The following is a 24,628-nucleotide window of genomic DNA, read 5'->3' on the forward strand; positions in this document are numbered from 1 at the left end:
TTGCAAATTCTTTTTAATCCTTTCATAATTGTTTTATCCTATAGTTGGTTTTCTTTGCAATTCTATATTGCTGGTTTTTTAAAAATGCCTTTAAAAACATATTTCTGAAAGGTCTTCATCATGCTGCCAGAGGGCTTCCTGGCACCTCAAAAGTTAAGAAGCCCTGCGGATAGTCACTGTCACCTGGGGGACCTGCCGGGGAGGGCAATCCCCTTCTACCGGAATTTCACCAAAGATTGGGGTAGGAGCGGGAGTGTGAAGCCAATGCAAGGTTTGCGAGCGGACTGAGGAAGCAATACAGGGAGAGAACCTCAGGACCACACACTCCCCTGCCACACTGAGGAATCGCGATACAAGCCAAAGCTGGCTAGTTGAGAGGTGACACCGAGAAGCGCGGACCTCCAAGCGGCCTAGAAAGCATCGGAAGCGAGCCTGAGCGCAGCTCGGCCGGAGCGGCAGGACATCAGGAGGCTCTTCTGGACAAATCTTGTAGGTTTTGTACGTTATTTTTGTAATCTTGGAAACCACTGGAGAGTTTTGAGAGGAATGACATGGTACATTTTAGAAGAATCACTGTGATCACTGTTGAGGATAAAATGAACAGGGACAAGGGCAAATGCTGTTAAATTAAGTTTTCCTCCCTCTTCTTTCCAACTCTTCCCGGGCCAATGCCCCGGTTTTGAGGGCATATAGACAATCACTCTTACCCACCCTCCCTCGAATTCAGCCATTTTTTGCTGCCTTGTTCTTGTTCAGCATGCCAAGCACATTTCCACATCATCTCTTTGCACTTGCTACTCACTCTGCCGGAATGTCGCCCGCCCCTCGCCCCGAATTCACATCTTTTGTTCCCTTACTTCATTAAGAAATCTGCTCAAAAGTCTCCTCATCAGAAAGGACTTCCCTAACCATCCTATATAAATAGCATCCTCTTTACACTTCTTATACATAAATGTATGTATTTATTCATTTTCTATCCCTGCTAGCATCATAAAAACTTTCTTTTGTTCACTGCTGTATCCTCAGCACCTTGACAACGCCTATCATTAGAAAAAGGAATTAAAAGGTATAAGGACTGCAAAAAACAAAAACAAAAACAAACCCTGCTTATATACAAGAAGATTTGGTTGCCTATATAGAAAACCCAAAACACCATACAGATATATTAAAAGAATGAGAATTTAGCAAGTTTGCTGCATACAAAAAACAATGGCATAAAACAGAAAATGTAATAACTAAAACTATACCATATAAAATTGCATCAAAAATATAAAGTCCTAGGAATTAACAAAAGAAGATATTTATGGAGAAAATTATAAAACTTTATTGAAAGACATTTAAAAGGCCTAAATAAATGGAGAGCTATACTATATTCACGGATTGGAAGACTCAGTATTGTAAAGATGACTTGACTCCCAAAATTAATCTATAAATCCAACCAAAATTTCAACAGGATTTTTGTTTGTTTGTTTAATGTAGAACTTGCCAATCTAATTCTAGAAGTTGCACAAAAGAGCAAATGGCTAAGAAGAGTCAGGATACTCCCAAGGAAGAAAAATTTAGTGGTGGTGTTGGGGGTGGAGGTAGGATTTGCCCTTTGAGATATAAAGACCTTTTTCTAAAGTTGTAGTAATCAGGAGAGTTTAATACTGGCACAAGGTTAGTCAGATTAATCAGTGTATCAGAACAGAGCACAGGAACAGACCCACCACATCCCCCCACCCCCACACACAGAAACTTGGTTTATGAAAGACCTAACATTAAAGATCAGTGAGGAAAGGATGAACTTTTCAGTAAATGGTTCTGAGACAATTACTTTCCATATGGAAAAAATGCTAAATAGGATTTCTGCCTCACACTTTTCACAAAAATCAGTTGAGGGGAGACTAAGGACAAATGTGAAGAATAAAACTATAAAACTTCCACAAGGCAGTACTGGAGACCATCTTAATGAGTTCCAGTAGGAAATGATTCCATCCCTCCCTCTCCAAGCCAACTGGCATCTAGCTTTATAAGATACTCTTCAAAAACAGTCATGTTACTTCCAGCAGGGCATAGGCAACAATTAATAACATTTTACAATGTCCATACTCCCCTCCCCAAAACGTCACTGTAGAATTTAACAGTCTTCTTTTGCTGCTTTGAACAAGAAAACCTTTCAACCCAGGTGGACATTTCACATAAAGCATGTAGCTTAAGAGCTGTTCATAGGCCAACTCTGATATGGAGGAAATGAACTAAATAGCAGGATTCTCAATGGGGCAATCCACAAACTAAACACAGGAATCATGGCTCTTTGGAATGACACCATCTTCGTGTCATCACCAGAAGTCTGTACTGCCTGAGTATTGTTACCTAACACAGTCGATTTTAGGGGCACCAGGGCCTCATCAACACTCGTTTCAAGTCTATGCTGAAAGCATCAGGGAAGGAGAAGAGGACACGAAGTTTTGCTTCCCCACATGACAAGGCTTCTGTGTCCAAATGTCAGAGAATTCCTCCTGGGAACCAAGAAGAATCTTCAAAATCCAGGACAGAAAATCCTATTTTTCCCCATTTCAGTCTGTCTTCTGAGACATTCTGTTAGTGGTATTTGACCTTTCTACAAAAGACAACAATGAAGCATTCTGCGTGCTAACATAACAACAACAAAAAGGTAAACGAAATTTCTACATTTTTATAAAATTTGATTTAAAAAACAAAACAAAACAGTATTTCAAACAGTAGAGTCACTAGAAGTACAAAGCTATCAAAAATGTACACTTCACTTGGATTCTCCAGTGCCTTCCGCTTTCTGTGCCTGGACTGTGGAGGCATCTCTGTTTTTGGCAGGGTTGTTCCCATCCTTGCCAGCATCTGCTTTTCCCTTTTTCCCTCTGGGCAGCTTCTCTCCCTTCTTTGCCGGAGCCTTTTTAGGCCTGGGCTCTGGTTTTGGAGGGGCAGGTTTAGCAGACAACCGTGCAGATCTCCTCTGTGGCTCATCCTTCCCCTTCGCTTTGTCACCTTTAGCATCTCCTTTTGCCTTTCTCTTGGGCATGGTTGCAAGTGTGCTTGACAGGTGGCTTTGCTAATCCTGGGGGTGCTTCTATCTCCCTCACGCTGCTCTGGAAAAGATTTCATTAAGAGGACACAAAAAGTGTAAACCATCAAAGGAAAGACTGACAAAGTTAACTATATTAAAATAAATAAATCCTACAGATCCATGAGAAAAGGATAGGCATGAATGGTGAATAACCACATGAAAATATGCTCATCCTCATTACTAATACAGGAAATACATATTAAAACCACAGGGGAAAACATTTCATGCCCACCAAATTGGTGAAAGCTAAGTACTCTGAAAATATCAAGGGATAAGCAAAGGTGGAACAATCAAAACACACATATACTGCTAGGGTGTATGTGCACGTAAATTAGTATATTCACTTTGGAAAACAATGTGATGTTATCTAAAGCAATTTTACTTCTAGATGTTTATCTAGAGAAAATCTTGGAGGTGAGCACAGGAGCCCCCTATAAAATGTGTATAACAACATCATAATTTCAAAAAACTGAAAACCACCCAAATGACCATCAATAGAATAGATAAGTAAATTTTGGTAATTTCTATACAAGCATGCTGAGGACTGAATCATGTCCCCCAGAAAAGACATGTTTAAATCCTAACCCCAGGTCCTGTGGATTTGAACCTATTTGTAAATAGAACCTTTGAGGTTGACGCCAGTGAAGGTATGGCCAAACTGAATGAGGATGAGCTTTAATCCAAAGTGACTAAGGTCCTTATAAGCAAAGAAGCCACATGGAAGTAGAAGCCAGACAAGGATACACAGGAGATAGATGGCCATGTGACAGATGATTGCTGGAAAGCCATCACCAGAACACTACAGACTTTGGAGAAAGCATGGCCTGCTAACACCTTGGTTTTGGACTTCTAGCATCCAAAACTGTGAGCCGAGAAATTCCTGTTGTTTAAGACAATCAGCCTGTGGTATGTGCCAGAGGAGCCCTGACAAACTAAGACAAAGGGAAGACTGTTCAGCAGCAGAAACAAATAGATTACAGCTACATGCAAAAACATGGACAAATCTCCAGAACACAATGTTGAGCAAAGAAAGCAAGTTGCAGAAAAATAAATACTGTATAGATCCATTTATAAGCATGTTTAAGTTACAAGCTTGTAGTAAAATCAGGACAATGGTCACCATTCATGTGCACTGTAACTTCTTTAAATCTTTTGACCAAGACTAGCTACTTGGACCTTCTGCCCCACCCTTGAAAACATTTCCTAGGAAGTTTTGTAATTTCGTATTTTAAGAAAAAAATAATTATCTGTCTCCAAAATACTCCAGTTTTGTTCTGTGTTTTGCCAGACCTCACCATTTAGATCTATTGGGCAAATATGGACATATCTGGGCAAACTTAGATTTGATTCATTTGTATGTTCCTAGATTCCACAGGTTCCATAAATAGTGCTAAAACATAATAATAATTCTCCCCATTTTTTCCTTCCAACCAGAACTTCTGGAAATATTACATTTCTCCTCCCTTCTTTGTAGAACAGAAGAGATGAGATTCAGTATAAAGAAGAGGGAAGAACCAAAGTGGGAGTGTGCCTTGAATAGGTCATTATTTGCTTGGGTACCTTGTAAGGCACTCTGGGAACAGGGATTAAAATCAAGAGGAAAAACAGTTTTGTTCTATGTTGAACAGCTCTTCACTGAAAAGCTAATGTGAAATAAACCAGACCCTTCTTTTCCTTCACTGTGCTTTCCCTTTGTTCCCCCTTTCAGGTTGATTAAACTATTGAGAGGCCAGAAAGTAATGCGGTCACTGATTTACCTGAAGCCACAGACACACACTGCAGTTCTACTGAAGCAGCTAAACCTGATGTGCTCTCTCCTGAAGACATCTTCCATGGACAGTACGTGAATTTACACCTAATTTCTGTTCCCTTTTCCTCTCTCCCAAATGTACCACTAAAGAAATGTTTCAACAATTCTTAGAGAACAAAAGAAGTGTTTTTTTTTTTTAATCCAAATTCAGATACAATAAGGGAAAATAGTTTTTAAAGAAAATAAATGAGAAGGATGCCAGAGATCATGTAGGTCAACAATGGGTATGGTGATGGTGTGTGTGTGCCAGTTTGGATGTATTACGTCCCCCAAGACCCCAGGTTCTTTGATGCAATATTATCGGGGCAAGCGTATTAGTGTTGATTAAGTTGGAACCAAATGATTGAGTGTTTCCGTGGAGATGTGACTCAATCAACTGTGGGCAAGACCTTTGAGTGGATAATTTCCATGGTGGTGTTACCCCACCCATTCAGGGTGTGTCTTAATTAAATCATTGGAGCCATATAAAAGAGCTCACAAACAGAAGGAACTCAGAGCAACTTAGGGAGACATTTTGAAGACAGCCGTTGAAAGCTGATGCTGACATTTTGGAGAATGCCAATTTGAAATGCAACCTGGGGGCAAGCAGACACCAACCAGCCTTCCCAGCTAACAGAGGTTTTCCAAATGCCAATGGCTTTTTTCCACTGACAGTAGCCTTTTGTTGATGCCTTACCTTGGACACTTAATGTCCTCAAGATTGTAACTTTGTAACCAAAATAACCCCCCCCCCCCTTATAAAAGCCAATCCATTTCTGGTGTTCTGCAAAATGGCAGCATTAGCAAACAGGAATAGTGTGCCTAGAAAAGGATGGGTGGGCAAGAGGGAGCTGTTCTTACAACAAAAGAACCAATGTTGAGATATTTTATAGCATTAAAAATCATTTGGTCTAATATGAGGGTGACTTAGTTTATGCCTATTTTCCTGCATAATTATTAACAGTGCTCCCTTTCGCTCTCAAAAATGTCCAGTTGGACAATAAATAAGATCATCCTAAATATTTTGCATACATTATTAGAGGCCTTTTTATTACCAGAATATGAGAGAGGAAACCAAGGTTTGAGTTCTTGTCCTAGGACACACTTCCCTGAGGAATGGATGTTCTATACTATTTTCCTTCCACCTTACTCCGAAATTCTTCTCAGCCCATCTCCTGGTATGGAAATGCTCACATAGTCTGTTTCCTGGGCTTAGTCTCCTTCAAGGAAGATTCCTTGCAATCCATACCAAGCAGAAAGGCCATGATCACCACATGTCAAAAGCAGAAACAGCAGGTGACAATAAATTCAAGGAAAATGGGCCACTGGCTGCATGCTGTATTTAAAGTGTACAAAAATGGATTAGCTCCTTGAAACTCACTTATAAAGCTGATCAGAAGACGAGGTAGGTGACTCTCCAGAGACCTTACAAATGTAGGAAACAGATACATAAATAATGAAAAAGGACCAGAGAAATAAAAGGTCATTTCCATGAAGATCAAGGAGGATTGAGGAAGGAGGAGAGCTCTGACCACACAGTGGTGTTAACCTAAGTTATCTGCTAAATAATAAAACACAGAAGAGTCATAGGATTACACATATTCTATCATGCATGGGGAAGAAAAGGAAAATTATTAACATAGAAATAATTTTATATAATTAATGGTATATAAATTTTATAAGTAATTTTATAACTTTTCAGGATCCAGAGAAATGAATTTCAGTGGTTTCACCAGGACAAGAAATTATCAAGACAGATACTGAGATTATTTTCCCAAGGCATTACAATTTTTAAAGTTTTAGGAACCTAATAATTCCTCTTTGTACAAATAGCACCTCCAAAGACAAAATTATTAACATAGTAGTGAAAGTTTCAAATCACACATCTTCACATTGGGCAGAACTTGACTGAAAGTCTTGTGAAAGTACTCAATTTACCTCCTCATTTAACCAGATTGCTTGTTTTATAATGCAGAAAGGTATTTCTCTCTCAGCAGCTGCAAGTGAGAGGAAACATCTGCTCCATCCTTTCTTAGAATCCTTTTGTTAACTATGAATACTTGCATTGTTCCATTAGAAAAAGACCAGTGAAGCTTGTCCTTAAACTGGCACAAACAGCTTTAAAAAAAAAAAAAAAAAAGACTAATAGTGAAATAAAGAGCAAACAGATGCTGAGTAAGATGGGAAGATGTGGGTGTGCTAAAATCTCCTGTGAGATGAACTTCTGAGAATCCCCGTTACAATAATGTACATTATACACTGATCTCTGTGTTCAGAAATAGGAAAAGAATAGTACAAACACCTTAGCAATCTGGGACACATTTTGGATTGGACAAATTTTGAGGTCTCATGCATCTCTAAAAATTTTTTTCCATGATTTTGTCTCTTTCATAGTAAGTCTGTCCCAGGAATCCGTGGATCAAATTGTACTTCAAGGAATATTTACATCCACACCCCTACCCCCACACCCCCATTCCCAGCAAACACATGCAAGGCACATGTCAGCAACATCCTCTTACTCCCTTGGATGTTACTGAGCTGGGTTTTCTAAATTGGGTTCTCGTTTCAATCCCAACTCTCTTCCTCTGTCTCTTCTGTCAACATAGTGCCTTGGGGTTGGAGGGCACACCTGCAAGAAGTTACTGACACCCAGCTTAGGAAGGAGAGAATAAAGGATACAATAATAAAAAAATAATAATATAAAAGATCATTTTCATGTTGCAGTGTGCTAGAGTAGCAAGAAGTCACATTGTTCCAGTCACTCTTCAGGGCCTGTTTGTTCTCCACCTTCCAAAGGAAGTATTACAGACCCTGGGACAGCATGAACTGGGGTTAATGAGAAAGATAGGGGGAGGAAGGCATGGTAGGGGAAGGTAAAAAAGGGCAGAGTGTCTAAAACCATAGGGCTGCAGCTATATCCTGCCAGAATGCACTTGGTTTGAAAACCAGTGAACCATTGGTTGCAAACACAGTCACCCATCTGCAACCTGTTGGCTTAAGGCACAGTAGGCTTAGGACACAGCTTCCCACCTAAAGCACTCCTGCCTACTGGCACCAGAGAAAAATAGGGAAGAAATCCCTGTTACCAACCTAGCTCCCTGGGCCCTTTATCCCCTTTCAAGGCACCACATTAACTTGCTTGTGTTTCTAGGTGGTATGGATGACGGGTTTAAATGAAAATGCCTTAGATAAATTGCTCTTGACCGCATGCCCAAATTTATTATCCTGCTACCAGAGAAACAGCAAGATGATAAAAGCTTGGGTCATTCAGACAAGGTATGAAAATGCAGGGCTGATAGGGCTGGGGAAGGGAAAGCCTGTTTAAAGAAAAGAAAAAAGAAAACAGCTGATTAGGTAAAGATTGAACTTTGTCTTCTTATGGTCATAAAAACATTACATTCATATCAGTGAACCGAGGGAACCTGGAGCAATGTGATTTGAAGGGCCAGCGTTGGCTAACCCACAGAAATAGTAATAATAATAGTTACAATAATAGTATACCCAAGAAAGAAATCCCGAGGATTTACCTGACACTTTTAGGTGGAATTACAAGCTATCTTTCCCTCAAAACCGTCTGACTGATCCAATTAGCATGAAAGCAGCCGCATGTCAGACAGCCATCAGAGACCAACCACCAGACCACAGATCCTGGTTTTCAACAGGTGTTCCCAATGACTTTTCTCAAACTGCAAGCCAAGACGCAGAATCCATAGTTATCCTTTTCTTTACTTTGGGATACTTTTTTGACGGGGAAAGCACAACAACAAAAGTGATGGAAGACTCGACCTTTCGGCGTCTCCTCGGGGGGTGGTTTCCAGAAGGTGATGCCCTGGAAGGTGGTGACGAAGGCCCCAGGCGAGACCAGCCCAACTCCCCGCCACTGCTCATCCCCGCCACAGCTCTACCGGTTTGACGCTTTCAAATCCCCTCCTCCCCTCCCTTTTTTTCTGCCCCTCGCTCTATAGCACCCGTGGGAGCTTCTCATCCCGATGGTGTCTGCGACCTTGGTGACCCCTCCTCCCGGATTCTGCCTTTCCCAGGGATTCACATTCGGAGCCCAGGAGAGGCACTGCAGTTATTCTGGAGACTGGAAGGCAGGGCGAGGCTGTCGGAGACCAAGGCCCCTAATCACGACCAGGCCAGACTGCAGGAAGGCCCGAAGCATTCGGAGAACGGCGGGGCCACCCCCCCACCACCCATTTTTCGGGTGAGGGGGAAGGACTAAGGCACGCGAGGCACGAAGCACTTACCCGCTTGAGGGCCGAGGGGCTCCCAGCTGCGGCCCTTGTCGCTCGAGTCCCCTTGGCCTGGGTACGGGCCGGCGCGGATCCTGGGACGGTGGGGAGGCGCGCAGAGCCCGGCAAGGCCGGGAACAGGAAGGCAAGGGCAGACGAGGATGCGCTTCCGGGGCTGCGGGAGACCGACAGCCCCGCGCCCAGCCGAGTAGAGTCGGGTTCTCCCCTCGCGAGACATGTGCCCGCCTCCGTGGCCGGCGGATTCCGCGCCCACCTCAGCACCACTGTCGGGAGCGAGCAAGACAGGAAAAGATGTTTAAGAAAGTGTGAAGAAATTTTTAAAAAAGAGGAAAACGTCAAGAAAGTTGTTTCCGCCCGGTTTCGAACCGGGGACCTTTCGCGTGTGAGGCGAACGTGATAACCACTACACTACGGAAACTGGATGAAAAGGCCTTGCTGAAGTCTTCTATTCCACTTTCGCAGTAAATAGGGGTTATGTTCCACTTTCGCAGTAAATAGGGGTTATGTTGCTGCGCGTTAACAAATGAGGAGTATGGTAATATGCGCATGCTTCTTTGTGCCGTCCTTTCAAAGCAGAGACGAGTATTTCGTGCCAATGAAAAGCACGGACCAAGCCCTTGCTGCGTTCAGTTCCAAAGCCAAAACCATAATAATTTATTTTGCAAATCACTAGATTTGGGGAGGGAAAGGAAGAGAACCCAAAAAAGATTTTAATGTTTCTGAATGTGTTTTTGCTCATTATTATTGCTCAATCTGAATTTCAGGCGTAAATATCTTGTCCTTTGCTCAATAGGTTACATCAAGCTCCTTCTTCCAAAATGGACAGGCAAGGCTGGTGGCGAGTGTTTCTCTGGCTGCGCTTTGCGCAGCGCCACCATGTGGTTAGACGGAGGATTTTTCTCCTGCGATAGAGCAGTGACCCCAGCTCCCGTCACTGGGGACGCCTTCTGAGCTCTGAGAACTTTCAGGCAAACACCCTTGGACAGGATTTCTTGCTCTACTGAAGTCATACGGAGTTAGAGGAGAAAAGGAAAACCATACTACATAGATCGAGCCAGCCAGGAGTCGAACCTGGAATCTTCTGATCCGTAGTCAGACGCGTTATCCATTGCGCCACTGGCCCAGCAGGTAGGTGGAAGGCAGGCTTTTGTGTTCTCGTAAGGCAACAAACTGCTGCTCTGGTACCGCCGGGTTTGTGCTTGTGACTGGAAGCTGCATTTTCCCGGCCAGCCTGGGAGTTGATTACTTTGCCGTGGCGGAGACACTTAAAAAACACTAAATAAGTAAAATAATGGCGATAAGCCCTCGGAGAAGAAAATAAAATTGAGAAAGGGGATGGGAAAGCCCAGCAGTGAAGGAAGGTGGTGAACGAGAGAGAAATGCAATGGAAGCTGTTGGAGGGTGTTGCTGAAAACATTTACTAAGCACCCTCGCCATCTGTTCCATCTACTGGGGGGCCTACATCTCAGAACGTGACACCTTTAAAAGGAACATCCTATATGTCAACTCGCATACGTGAATATTCACTTGTTTGCTTTCTCAGAGTATGTCTCCATTGTGCGTGTGTGTAAGCTTCTATGTTTCTGAGAAGGACTAATTATCCCCATGCCTGGTAAATGCTCTCGATAAATTGAAGGCTACTAAACAGGGGTAAAAATGCCTGATACTGAGGCTATCAATTCATATTCAGATTAGAAATAGTCATTGCCAATTCATAAGGTTGCAACAGCCCATAAGAAAAATATACATGTTCTTGCTCTTTCTGTATAAACATTAAGGTAGACTCAGCCTTGGACTCCTCCCTAGACCGTATGTTCTAGTTTGCTGATGCTGCCTTTTTGCAAAACACCAGAAATGGATTGGCTTTTATAAAGAGGGTTTATTTGGTTACACAATCACAGTCTTAAGGGCGATAAAGTGTCCAAGGCAATGCATCAACAATCGGGTACCTTCACTGGAGATGGCCATGGTGTCCGGGTAACCTCTGTTATCTGGGAAGGCACAAGGCTGGCGCCTGCTCCAGAGTTCTGGTTTCAAAATGGCTTTCTCCCAGGACCTTCCTCTCTAGGTTGCAGTTCCTCAAAAATGTCACTCTTAGTTGCTCTTGGGGCGTTTTTCCTCTCTTAGCTTCTCCAGAACAAGTCTGCTTTCAACGGCCATCTTCAAACTGTCTCTCATCTGCAGCTACTCTCTCTGCTTCTGTGCGTTCTTCAAAGCGTCGCTCTTGGCTGTAGCAAGCTTGCTCATTCTGTCTGAGCTTATATAGTGCTCTAGTAAACTAATCAAGGCCCAGGCTGAATGGGCCGGGCCACACCACGGAAACTATCCAATCACAGTCATCACCCACAGTTGGGTGGGGCGCATTTCCATGGAAACAACCTAATCCAAACATTCCAACTTAATCCCCACTAATATGTCTGCCCCCACAAGATTGCATCAAGGAACATGGCTTTTTTGGGGGGGCATAATATATACATACCGGTACACCATAGAACAGGGGTTTTGTGCAATGGACATCTAGGGCAGTTTGGTAAATATGAACTTCCTCTCAGAATAATACTTTCAAATGTAAAGAAAAAAGGGAAATGCATAAGATTTGAAAAGGAAACCAGTTATATTAAAATATGTTATCAAGATACTGAAAATTTGTGATATAGTAAGATTTGTGCTTCTTTATTAATGTATTAAATAACAAGATTCAGCAGGGGGTCTAATAAATACTGTAATTTCAAAACAATAATGAGCATAAATGATACCGAAATCTGCAACAACTGTAAGTTGATGTGATTTCCAATTGTCATAAAGTCAGAGTCTGAAATAGCACTGTGGTTTGTTGCCTACATTCATAATAGAAGGAAATTCAAAATTTCAGTAAAAAGTTAGTCAAAAAAAAATTTATTTTCCATCCAAGTTCACGGACCATCCCCTTCCCAATAGAAGCAAGAGGAGATTTCTGTTCTGAAGAGAAGTTTGGAAACATAAACGACTGTGCCTGAGTGTTCAGAAACAAAGCAAACTGGGGTTCTTTCTGGCTCAGTTTTATCCCCATTGCATACCTATGAGAGGAAGCAAGATCCCAGGCCCCCCCTGGAAGTTGCAGGTCTCAACGGGCTCCTCCCAGACCAGTTTGAACTCAACTAGCTGGCTTTGTCCACATTCCCACATTTGTTCTTCTTAATGTAAGGCAAAAAGACCTCCCTTTGTCTTGCAGGTTTTGAAGCCCTCTCTTTACTGACTCAAATTTCTCAGTCATGTTCAGGACCTGACAGGAGCTGAGGCATGCTTTCAGTTTGTTATTGGAGAAATTTCTACAGTGTCTTCTTTTTCATTGACAACCATCTTTTCCAGTACCAGCTTCCAGACTTTCCTTCAGCATTGGACTCTTCTGTGTCTATCTCAGTGCACTGTTCTTCCACGTTCTCTTCCAGGTATACGGAAAACTGTACTGTCTGCCAGTCCCACATTTCTTTACATTATTTTTGGCAGTCTGTGATTCAACTATCTGCAACGTCTCCAATTTAAAATGTGTGAAGCACAGCCAATCTGAGTGGTCCTTCCTGGTCACACTGGAAGCTAAGTAGAAGATAGTGTTCAGACCCAGATTTCTGGAAATGGTTACTGCAAGACTTATTTTCTCCCAGGACTTGTCTCCAGCTACTTAGACAAATCCTTTGACTTAGAATTTCTGTACAAATTTTTGTCAGTTGCTCATCAGAGGAAAACCCAAACCAAATACTGTTGGGGCTGCTGTCTGGCTGAATGTCTGCCACCATTTGGTCAACAACATATGGCTGTGCTGTTTATGATTATCCTGGCTTCAAACACACTAATAATATGATGGCTAGACTTATAATTTGTAGAAATAGGTGCTTATTTCATTGAGTCTCAATCAAACTGAGTGTTAAATTCAGAGACTCTCAATCTTTTTATGAAAATAAGAAATCTAGCAGTTATAGGCTTTTACTTTTTCCCCCCATCAGGTAGGTGGGCAGAGGTCAATCCCAAAGTCTACTCTATAGTGTGACATAGAAATCTTTCAAATAGTCATACGGTTTAGAAATATGAAATAGTGATTTCAACATTATCACCAGGACAACAGATTTGAAGACAGCCATAATTACAGGTTTCTCTTGGGAAATTCCTTTCACTGTCATCACAATTTGTAAACTCTTAGGAGTTTTACTAAGCCCTTTTGTTCAAATGGTATATCCAAGGATAGATTTATTTTAACAAACAACAGAATAAATTGGGGACAGTTACAAATACACAAGCCTTCATGAAAAGACAAATTCTTGTGAATGCTCTCAATTTGACACCTAATCAAATCAGACCCTTCGGAAAAGTTTCATGACAAGAAAGCTTCTCTCCCTCTTAGCTGCAGAGGAGAAAGGACCTCTCCTTTATCTCTTTCCAAGACTAGGTTTCTAATTATGAAATCTTGCATTTTAAAGGCCAACTCTTGAATTCCATTTAGTTAGCATTATAATCAAGAAGTAGGCCGTTGGAGTAAATTTTACCGAAAGAAATGGGATAAGGAATGACTGGAATTTTAATTTAAAACAGTGAAATAAAGAACATATAGTTTGCATCCTGCAGAGACCAGTGTTGGTGCTGGGGTCACCCGGGGGAGTGTTCTGGGGTAAATGTATCCTCTTCTTCCATCTCCCGTGGCTCTCGGGGCCCTAGGTCAAACTGTATCAACGTAAGGATGACATTGATCCTTGCTAAACCTCTGCCCTTCCGGAGTTCTCTTGCACGCCCGGGGGTTCAGGCTCGCTCTCGCGTCTCCCCCTTTCCTTCCCTCTCGCAAAGGGTACCGTTTTTCTGCAGCTGCGTTGTTTTCAGGTCTTTTGGGACGAAGTGGGGTTCCTCATGAGTGTGTGGGGAGGTGTTTGAACCTCGACAAGGACAAAGGAAATATATCTCGGGAACAGAAACAAACAATTTCTTTTCCTTGTGGCTTTGGGAACGCGATGGCCATGTCGGCTCCGTGGCTTAGCTGGTTAAAGCGCCTGTCTAGTAAACAGGAGATCCTGGGTTCGAATCCCAGCGGGGCCTTTTGAGGTTTTCCTAGCTAAGGGGACGAGGTCTTCACTGTGATCTTGAGGATTACTCTCCCGTGAGAGGTTCCACCTTGCTAAGTGTTTTATACAGATCTGAGGTCAAGAGTGATTCGGTTTTCTTTCTCTCTTCGGTATTTCTTGGTTTCCTTATGTTTTTTTATTTCACATGTAATGTCTTTTCAGAGTACAGATCGAATCAGGAAAAGAAGGCAAAGCCACCCAGTTTAAACTACAAGCAACAGCATGATCTCTCTATTCTCTTTCCTGAGGAAATCCAAAATAGATGCACTTTCTAATCTGCAGGCAATGTTTTTAGAAAGATTAGTCTGGAATGATAGATAAATGTGTTGAGAAGTTTGCGGCATCTCTGACAATTCATAGCAATGACTAAAATCCAACCATATAAAGCAAGCTGTGATCTCACTGCTTTTTTTTTTTTTTTTAAAAAAAAAAGACCTTCTGCTGAGATGTTTTGGAAAGGAAAATCAAAGAGAAATCAAGTATTTGTCATTGTGACTTCAGAAAGAGCCTGTCAAGGAGAAGCAGCCGTTTGATTGTTTATCACTGAGAGGTTGAGGAGGATGTCCAGGAAGGGACTGAGTTTCCTTTCCCCAGACTCTCCAAGAGGAGGACAAGAAAGTGAAAAGAGGGAAAGAAGTCAGGAGTTTTACTATTAGTTGAACCCCTTCGCCTAAAAACGCAAGGCCAGAGGCCCGAGCACCCGAGGGCAGCGGCGCGCTCTCCTGGCCATGTCGGAGCCTATGCCTGCGTTTCTCCTCCGGCTTTGGGGACCCTGGTTGGGTACTAGGACCCCGCCTCTGCGGAGGTTGTACTGCCTCCACTTCCAAGAGTTTTCTTGGAGGCTTTTTTGGTCCCATCTGTGAGATCGATGTTGTCCTTAATGATGGGGACACCAGGAAAATGGCAGAAATGAAAACTGAAGACAGGAAAGTAGAAAAACACTTTCTTTTCTGTGATGGAGAATCTGTTTCAGGAAAGGTAAACCTAGCCTTTAAGCAACCTGAAAAGAGTCTAGAGCAGCAAGGAATTAGAATTGAATTTCTAGGTCAAATTGAACTTTTCAATGACAAGAGTAATAATACTCATAAATTTGTAAACCTAGCGAAGAATTGGCCTTACCTGAAGAACTGACTCAGAGCAGAAGTTCTGACTTTGAATTCATGCAAGTTGAAAAACCACATGAATCTTACATTGGTGCCAATGTCCCCTTGAGGTATTTTCTTAGTGACAATAATAAGACTGACAGACTTGGTAAAAGAGTATGATCTTATTGTTCACCAGCTTGCCACCTTCCAACTCTATTAAAATGGAAGTGGGCATTGAAGATTGTCTACACATAGAATTTGAATATAATAAATCAAACTGTAAAAAGAAATGAAGTTCTGATACATGCGACAATATGGGTGAACCTTAAAGACATCATGTTGAGTGAAGTAAGCCAGATACAAAAGGACAAATAATTGTATGTTAACCGAAATGAGGTCATTGTGTAGAGCTTTCTAATGTTCAAAACCATCTTCACACACCAATAAATATTTCATGCATAAAAAAACAAAACAAAACAAACAAACAAACAAAAAACACACAAGGCAGGGAAATGGAAGTTTGCTGTAAAAATGACCAACTTTCTCACGCATGTCCCAAGACCCAGTCCCATCTGACCAGTGCAGGAAGTTCCACCATTCTGGATATTGTCCTCAGGAAACATTATTTTAGGTAAATGTCAAGGGTTGAAATATGATCCCCTGTCCTATCTGGAGGGTGCAAAATGTCCTAATAGGTTTATGAATAGCTCAGGAAAGAATTCTACTTTTAGGGAGACTTTCTTCTCTGGCTCTGTGCTTAATTTCCCACTTAATTAAATTCCCCTTAATTAAAATTTCTTACAAAGAAATTTTTTATAAAGAAATTAATTACAAAATTTCTTCATAAGCATCAGGCAACAATGGAAACGCAGATTCTCTTTTTTGATTAGAACGTCTATCTTCAGCTCATGAAAGCCTTTTTCTCAAGACTCAGAGTGCTGACCTCCCTCAGGCTAGGTCATTGGTCTAGAGTTAACACCATACCACTGCTTTACCCTGTGACCAAAACTGCCTTAACCTCTACCTTCCAGCTCTGTGAGGCCCCTGGAACATTTTCACAAGGCTGCTTCCAGCCAAGTGGCCCTCATCAGTCTCATGGTCTGTACCACTCAGATATTGGTACTGGCTACTGGAGCCACAGAACATTCCAGGTGAGGAGTCTCATCATCTTTCCCCAAAACCTAAAAGTCTCCCTAACTCTCCATATCTCATTCATGGGTGTGATTTATGTGTAAAAGTGGAAGTGGTTTGCAATTCTTGTTTATCCTTTCATTGGCTATTTGTTGAGGCAGGCACCATACTGATGCATCATGAGCTCTGTCCTAAAGAGGCTGGTGGGAAGGGTGAGACAAAAAATTCAATGCCAATTATTGTAGAATGGGATGTAATACCACTGGGAGTGCGGGGTGCTATTGGCCACATTTGAACATTTAATCCAGACTGGTGGAGGTGGAGGGAAGTGCAGGAAGACTTCAAAGAGGAATTGACATCCAAGCTGAGCCAGGAAGGAGATGTAGAACTTATCCAGGCAGGAGAGAATTAGCTGGGGAGATAGAGTAGAAGAGAGGTTCCAGGCAAAGGGAACATTGTATATAAAGGCCTAGAGATGGGAAAGGGGGATGCCTGGTTCAAGTAAGTGGAAGCATTAGGTGAGGTGAGTGTGCAGATATTGAAAATTCTCTTTGTCCAGTGGCCCTTAGGCATCCTCCTCATTTGTGGGCATGAAGACCACATGAAGACAACAGATGGACTTGACTTCCACAGTTGAAAATGTTAAATGTTTCATGCTTTCTTTTAAAAAGTCCATGTGTTACCAAGGCAGGGCAGATGGCATTTGAATTTACAAATGGTGGATTAAATAGGACCTCGAGATGGATTGCTAAGATTTTCCTATGGGGAAGTGGAGCAGGAAGGAACTGTGCTTCTCACTACATCCTGTATTACAACATTCATTTACCTGCTAAATATCTGCTTTTGCTGCCAGTCTGTATCCTTCTCATGGGCAGGGACTGTACCACTTCTGCTCACTGCTGTCTCCAAGGTTCCGCACTGGGCATAGGAAACAGTAAATGTTCAATTATAATAAACAATACCATTTATCAGGTGTTTATTACTCTCAAGGCACTCTTTTAAGCACTTCATGTAGACTAAGTCATGCAATCCTCATACCATCCCTGTGAGGTAAGGTACGATTCTTTCCTTTATTTTAAAGTGGAGGGCATTAAGGCATAGTGATGCAAAGTCACTTGCCTGAAAGGTAATACAGCTCATAAGTGGCAGAGTACAGGGGTGGGGCCCAGGCAGCCTGAATTGCATTGGATGGATCTGCTGGTGCTTCTCCTATCTCTGTAGGAGTCATGCCTATTTGCTATTTCTTCCTTCATATGTCACCAGGACCCAAGCAGAAATGGAATGAATAAGTGGCTAACTTAGTGATGAAGAGAAATCTTGCTTGTTTATTTCTATCTGTGTTGATGACAATCTTTTTGAGTCATACCAATTCACTTTTGTTTCAGTGTATGTATGAATCATTATAGGAATTTTGAAGAACTTGAGGGAGAAGGGGAGAACAACAATTTTGAACATCAGTGATCATAAAACAGATTCGTTCAATTTTCTGCTTTTGTAAACTGGTGCTAAATTTAATTTCTTTTTGAAAAAATAATGGTGAGAAGAAAATTCTGGTCACTTGAAGTTTTTGATACATTGGGGTTTTTCAGTAAATTATGTAAGAAAAACATTCAACACTCAAGTTATGAGTTCAAAATGGGAACATTGTATATTAACGTTTGTAACGATAGCTATTGATGTTCAAGATGAGCTGACTGGACATCACGAACTTGATTTTAAGGCATATTTCTGGAGATGTCACTAAACATAAGCTTCTTCCTTGTGGCTAATTCGCTGTCCTTGGGCCTCCTTTTCCGAAGGACAAAATTATTATATTGGCAGGGCCCCATGACCAGCAATTCTGTTTCTTCTGTGTCTCAAAGAAAATCTTACACTGCTTTATAATGGGATGCTCATTGTTGGAAACTGTTATATGTAGTGGCAAGGCATTGGACCCAATCTGGGAGTCATTCATGGGGAAGTAAAAGAGGACGCACTGTGGGAATCTTTATGCAGCAACTAAAAGCAATTGGACTAGATGTGCACATAACACTATAGACAAGCTCCTAACCTGGAGCCAAATGAATAAAGTAAAAATAGAATGAGATAAATAATGAGAGCCATTTATGTAAATTTAAAAGACATGCAAACAAATAATAGATACTCTACAAAAACATAAAGAAATAAAAGGGTACCTTTTCCGATGGTTTCTTATGGGTGTTGGAGAAGAGGGAATGAGATTGAGGAAAGGAAATTAAAAAGGAGTATATAAAGAAATGGGCCAAGAACTGAGGAGTAACATTCACTCAACTGTGTATCTGAAGAAGAGAGAAAAAAAAAGAGACAACTAGATACAAAGAGAGAAATAGAGACAGAAAACAGACATGAGACTAAATTCACTTGATAATTTCAAATTTAACTTCTGGGTGCAAAGCGGTTCCCGTTCGAAGATACGATATTTTTTTTTTTTTTTTTAATTGATTCTCTCCACGGTGGACACTCGAGAAGACGTAGGGTGCATTGACCATCCCACTCACACGAAAAGATTATTCTGTCAGGAGTGGGATTCGAACCCACGCCTCCAGGGGAGACTGCGACCTGAACGCAGCGCCTTAGACCGCTCGGCCATCCTGACTCAGTTGACAGCAGCACTACCGAAAACTCACTTCTGTGTCTGTTAAACTCTATTCCATTCCTTTTTCCCTTAAAATTTGCAAATTCCTTGCTTAACAATGAAACCACCCCCTCACCAAGAGCCTCCCAAGTGGAAGCGTGCACTGGGACCGGGGTTGCCTAGGGAGGTGATGACTCCTCCTTCTGAACCAGCGAAGGCTGCCGCGGGCGGGAAAGCGAGTGCGGACCGTTACAGGATAGGTAGGGTACCCGAGGAGAACCAGGTGTCTTCTCCCCAGCTTCGACAGAATTCTAATTAAAATAATCGCGCCCGTATTGAATTGTCTTGCTTAAATTTACTCTATTCCAGGAGGTAAGACCTCCAGCTTATTGCTAACCCTCCCTCCATTTCTTTCTTCTGATTAAAATCTGCCAGCTGGTGGTTACCCTTGCTCAACGGTAGTGACTGGGAAGGGTATAAATCGGCAAGCTTCTGACTTGTTCTAGTTAGGATAGAGCTTCAATTACGTGTAAGAAAGTTTCAAAATAACTGTGGTTTGAACAAGGTAGAAAAAACTTATTTTTCTCTTATGGAAGTGTCCACGCTGATAAGGAGCTCTGTTCTGTGAGATCATCAGGGACCCAAGGCTCTTTCCAGCTCTTTGCACCACCCCTAGGTTGTTGGCCGCATCCGCATATCCAAGATGGGCTCCTCATTCTCAATCCAAGCAACAGAGGGCACGGAAGGAAGGGCAAGGCATCTGCCTTTAAAGATGCAACCCGGAAGTTGTACGATCACTTGCTTTTGTTACCGGTAGAAAACCTGGTCCCAGGTAGTCAAGCCCGCCTGATCCCGCATCAAACAGAGAAACAATTCTCTTTCTTTGGTGAGAAGGTGAGTTTATTTAAGATGCATCAACAAGGAATTGGAGGAAAGAAAAACCTTTCAAGCCCAGTTCAACGTGAGAAGAATTGGTTGGGCTTTTATAACCCCAAACAGACAAAGAAATGGCCAGAAGCCAGAGGAAAGAAAGGGGGGAAAAAATAGAAGAGAGAAAGCTGTTCTATCAGCATCTCCTTGTTATCTTGAAGTCCTGAAGTCCTCCCCCTCACTCAGGTTTGTTTTCAAAAAGCCAGTTCTTTATCAAACCATATGGTGGTTTCCTGTGCGCAATGCTGGGAAAGGTCCTGGGAGCAGAGAGCAAGTTTTTTTGTTGTTGTTGAGATTAGAACAACAGCAAGTTATTTTAACAAGGGCTTTTCATGGTCAGAATAACTCAAGGCTGCTTGAATGAAGTGATCTTAATAAACAGTTTTTTTTCTCCTATTGGCTATTGAAGACTATACTAAGCATTTTCCAGCTAAAGAATTACACTGAGTATTTTCTGTTTATCCAGCTATCCCTTTTTCATTCCATTTGCCAAAAAAGTGGTCATATGACTACACAGAGGTCCAAGGGAGACTGGGGAATATGGTCTTCATTCTGGGTGGCCATGTGTCCAGCTAAAATTTGGGAGTCCTAACATTAAGGGAGAAGGTAAGAAAATATTTGAGTGAAAACTAACAGTTTCTGCCATACAGGATAAAAATAAGGGCCCTTAATTCAAAAGGAAGCATTAAACGAGAACAGTTCTGTATTTTACTGTGTATCCGTCTATCTTCCATTAATTCATGTGGTCTTCTTAAACCTCTTTTTATGTCCATTACAGCTACATCTGTACCACAAAGAGTTTTTAATTTGTGTGAAATCCATTTCCTAATCAATTAGTTTAAATCTATTGAAATAGACAAATAGAGGGATAAATTCTTTTTTTTTTTTTTTTTTTTAAGGGGAGGATAAACCCAAATATTGGCATTGATTTTATCTGGGCAATGAAATTTGGGATCATTTATACTTTTTAAAATAAACTTTCATGTGTATTCAGGAAAATAAGGTGTTTCCATGTTAACATAATAAAACGAGAGGCAAGTGTAAATGTGTATGTGGTTGGGAGTGGGCTGTCAGGGACTGCTGAGAGCTGGAGAGGTGAGATGTGAGTGCTGCCTGGAAGAAGAGACAGATTAATTGAGATGTGTAGAAAGATGGCATGGAAGAGCTGCTGTTGATTAGGAAAGAAGGAAGTTGTATGATGTCTGGGCTCCTTACCACACAGGGTCTCGGCTGAACAAAGGCAGGCACTTCCAAACATGTGATTACCAAAGCTGGCATTATGCAGCACAAAATGAAGTCAGCTATTATTGTTTTAGCAGCATGTGCATTTCTAGTCTGATCTTTAGTTGTTGGGTGAAAGGCTTTTGTTTCTGGCTTAAAAGGAAAATCAAGCATTAGCAAATACTTTAGTTAGTTTTTTTGCAGTGTTGGGAGAATGGCCTTTCAAGTGCTTCTGAAATTACAGTATCACTGACTCTGCCTCAGGTGACTAAGAGAGACTTTGGAAAACCATTGGAGATGAGACATTTCTTCCTTTTATTAAGATTGGGAAATTAAGCCAGAACTACTGAGACTGATCGTTTCCTGCAGTCATTATGCAGGGTTCTGGTAGCTGGCGCCAGGGAGCCTCAAGGCAGGTTCTTGGGTCATCAGATAAGTTCTTTCTCAGGAGAGGATCATGCAAAGAGGCTAGAGCTGGCGAGAAAAGGAAGGACACTGATGTTTCCTAAGAATCTACCAACAGCTTGGTACGGTGCCAGGTCACCACTTCCCTTGAAGATGAGGAGGGGAAGGAGGGGGAGGGAAGCCACAGAGCTGATTAAAACCTGTGACCGTTTTTCTTTCTACTCTCAGGGAGGGGTTCCCATGGAAGCCCCCTCTATTCTGGGGAAGGTTTCACATACATATTTGAGGATACACATTACACATTAAATCAGCAATGCAACTGCCTGAGGTTCCCAAGAATTTATTTTTAAACTGTGATTTATTTACATTTTGATTTATTTTAAAATTTTATCATACAAAAATTGCCATTTTAACAGTTTTTAAGTATACAATTCAGTGGATTAATTACATTTACAATGTTGTGCCACTATCACCACTATCTTTTACCAAAACTTTTCCATCACCCCAAACAGAAACTCTGTACCCATTAAGCACTAACTCCCCATTCCCCTTCCCCCAGCTCCTTGTGACCTCTGGTCTGCTCTCTGTTTCTATGAATTTGCTTATTCTAGATATTTCATATAATTGTAATCATACAATATCTGTCATTTTGTATCTGGCTTATTCACTTAGCATTATGTTTTCAAGGTTTACCCATATTGTAGCATGAATCAGAACTTCATTCCTTTTTATGGCTGGATAATAATTTATTGTTTGTATATATCACATATTGTTTGTCCATTCATCAGCTGATGGACAGTTGGGTTGTTTCCACCTTTTAGCTATCCTGAATAATGCTGCTATGAACATTGTTGTACCAAGTATTTTTAAAGAAGTTTGGACTTTCTGAAAGTACAATTTAAACACAAAACTTTTAAAGCAGGGATAAATGGTGTTCTCTTCTTAGGGATACAGTGTGGTGTGGGGTGAATCGCGTGAGGAAGGAGCAATGAAAGGAGGATATTGGGTGCTGAGGATATGAGAAATGATGAAAGAAAGAGCCCTTTCTGTCTGGTTCTCCAGGTGCAGGTAGAAGGTGTCTGCTGTGTTGCTTTTTTCTTCTTTTTTTCCCTATGACTTAGAATTTCCTGAAGCAATGGGTTCCACCTTGGTAATTTCTCTAAAAAGTTTTCTAAAGCTCCAGCCTTTGGATTAACTTAATTTGTCCTCCTACCCAATTGTGATCTTCTCAGTGAAAGATGTCTTGGACAGGTAGCAAGGACACCTGCTTCCTGGTCTTGGCTTGGCCACACGCCATGGGCCTTTAACCAAATCACATCATTTCTTTACAGTTTCTTCATCTCTGAAAGAACGGAGTTGGAGTAAACATTGGCAGTTTCTTTCATCCTCAAGTTTGATTACATTTTCTTCCTCACCCCTTCCTAGAATAAAACCTCTGCTGTCTCCTGACTTATAAGCCTGTACCATATACAATTTTAAACAATCTAGTCATATATTCATGGGAATATTATTTTATATTAATATATTATTATGTAGGTCTTGGACTCCAAATCAGTAGGAGGACACCAGAACCAGAATTAAAACGTAAATGGAGATGGGGCCAAGGAGCTAACAATGACAAAAGGTGGGTAATGGAGTATTGTTGTCATGTTTTGCTTCAAGTAGAGTGAATGCAATAACAATAAGCCTGTCTGGTGTTCAGAATTTCCACCTAAGAGCCAACGTTTGGTTTTAATTTTTTTAAGATCCTCTATGAGGGTAGTAGGGAGACATAAAATTTAGAAAAGTTGGTTTTTAGCTTAATCATGAAAATATAATATTGGGAAATAATGGATATAATATTTTAGTATGAACATAATTTGGAATTTGGAGATCTTGTGGTTTGATAAGAAAAAGTTCTGATTTTGATAATTTATCAGCTGAAGGCTTGCACCTTCAGGCAGGAATACAAGGTGCCTCTCTTCTGGATCAGTGTTTTCCAAGAGCATCCAACTTTTTAAAACTTTTTTAAATCATGTGGCACTATTACCATTAAAGCTTTATCTTTCCTCCAAACATTTCCTCCTACTGGAAAAAGTACTATTAATTTGAAGGGGTAGCTTCACTTATCAACACCAGGGCCATTTAACTTCCTGGTAGCAGAAATGGAGTCACCACCCAAACAGAGGCTGGGATTAGCAATTGGCACTTGTGGCCTTTTTGTGAGTAGTTGGGCTCTCATGGTGCTTTAGTCCCCTATGCTTGCCTGCCCTGGTGAGCCCATTGCCATCAGGCTTGGGGCTGGGTCTTGGACCAGAGTGACTAGCACTGCTTTTGCCAGCTGCTTTACTATGTGCACAGGTTTCTTTCCTATTTTTGTTTCAGTTCCACTTGTTGGGATGAAGAAAGGACATTACAGAGCCTGCTTTCAGCAATCAGACCGACTTATTTATTAGACAAAGACCATGGGCAATATCTATTCTGGAAACTGGAATAATACCATGGAAATGGAAGGTATGAGCCTGGATAAAATTGCAGTCCATTGGTAAGACAGGCCATATGTATATAGAAAAATGCCCAGGGGAAAATATAAACAGATGCAATCAATCCAGCTGTTCTGAGCACAATTACACAGCATTCAGAGGACTCTGCAGAGAAGCAGCACATAGAAATGCTGGGTGCAGAAAGGGTGAACAGTGGTATGATGGTATGGCAATGGATGGCAGTTGAAACTAATTGCAGGTGTGTTGGAGGAGTTTGGATGTTAGGATTAGGACTAAGGGGGAGGAGGCTGAGACAGTGGCTGATAAATTTTTGTTGTTACTGAAGTGCGGGACACTGATTACGTGCTTCAACTTGGCGGGCCTGGGCTGGGGGACCAGATCCACCCCTGGGGAGGGTAGTGGGCACGGGCGACAGCGCCCTCTACAGCCCCCCGGGCCTGGGAAAGTGAGGCCGGAGGCAGGCCCCATTTCCTCACCCAAAATATACCACTGTTAGGGGAGGCTTGCCGGAGGGAACCGCCTTTTCCCCACCCCCTTATCTTGCCCGGACACTCCCCGTTGCCAGCGCA

General features: G+C 41.7%; 1 protein-coding gene, 1 long non-coding RNA gene, 4 other non-coding genes and 1 pseudogene across 8 annotated transcripts; 3 read left to right on the forward strand and 4 right to left on the reverse strand.

Annotated features, from left to right (window-relative positions):
- Positions 1-1,300: 1,300 nt before the first annotated feature.
- On the reverse strand, positions 1,301-9,488 carry HMGN4 (high mobility group nucleosomal binding domain 4). 3 transcript variants are annotated; one of them, XM_037842257.1, is made up of 3 exons: positions 9,122-9,488; positions 6,253-6,296; positions 1,301-3,104 (listed from the first exon to the last, which is right to left on the reverse strand). In XM_037842257.1, exon 3 carries the CDS (start codon positions 3,035-3,037, stop codon positions 2,765-2,767), a length of 273 nt encoding a protein of 90 aa, XP_037698185.1. In that variant the 5' UTR covers positions 3,038-3,104; positions 6,253-6,296; positions 9,122-9,488; the 3' UTR covers positions 1,301-2,764. The 3 variants fall into 3 exon arrangements, with proteins under 3 accessions (XP_037698185.1, XP_037698186.1, XP_037698184.1); XM_037842258.1 differs by lacking the exon at positions 6,253-6,296 and having other exon boundaries at positions 1,301-3,099; XM_037842256.1 differs by lacking the exon at positions 6,253-6,296 and having other exon boundaries at positions 9,122-9,485.
- LOC119539117 lies at positions 8,965-14,582 on the forward strand. The gene is made up of 3 exons (XR_005217793.1): positions 8,965-9,588; positions 9,921-10,255; positions 14,374-14,582. It is a non-coding gene; the product is annotated as an uncharacterized LOC119539117 (long non-coding RNA).
- On the reverse strand, positions 9,473-9,545 carry TRNAV-CAC. The gene has a single exon. It is a non-coding gene; the product is annotated as a tRNA-Val (tRNA).
- TRNAR-ACG lies at positions 10,178-10,250 on the reverse strand. The gene has a single exon. It is a non-coding gene; the product is annotated as a tRNA-Arg (tRNA).
- Positions 14,112-14,185, forward strand: TRNAT-AGU. The gene has a single exon. It is a non-coding gene; the product is annotated as a tRNA-Thr (tRNA).
- Positions 14,583-14,939: 357 nt separating the features above from the next.
- On the forward strand, positions 14,940-15,589 carry LOC119540804 (annotated as a pseudogene).
- A 3,369-nt stretch (positions 15,590-18,958) lies between these two features.
- On the reverse strand, positions 18,959-19,041 carry TRNAL-CAG. Its single transcript has one exon. It is a non-coding gene; the product is annotated as a tRNA-Leu (tRNA).
- Between the last annotated feature and the right edge of the window lie 5,587 nt (positions 19,042-24,628).

The sequence above is a fragment of the Choloepus didactylus genome, chromosome 7 (genome assembly GCF_015220235.1).
Source record: "Choloepus didactylus isolate mChoDid1 chromosome 7, mChoDid1.pri, whole genome shotgun sequence".
Classification (NCBI taxonomy): Eukaryota; Metazoa; Chordata; class Mammalia; order Pilosa; family Megalonychidae; genus Choloepus; species Choloepus didactylus.

What these genes read in the sequence shown, in the direction of transcription:
- HMGN4 (XM_037842258.1), bottom strand. Translation starts at nt 3,037, where the DNA reads ATGCCCAAGAGAAAGGCAAAAGGAGATGCTAAAGGTGACAAAGCGAAG.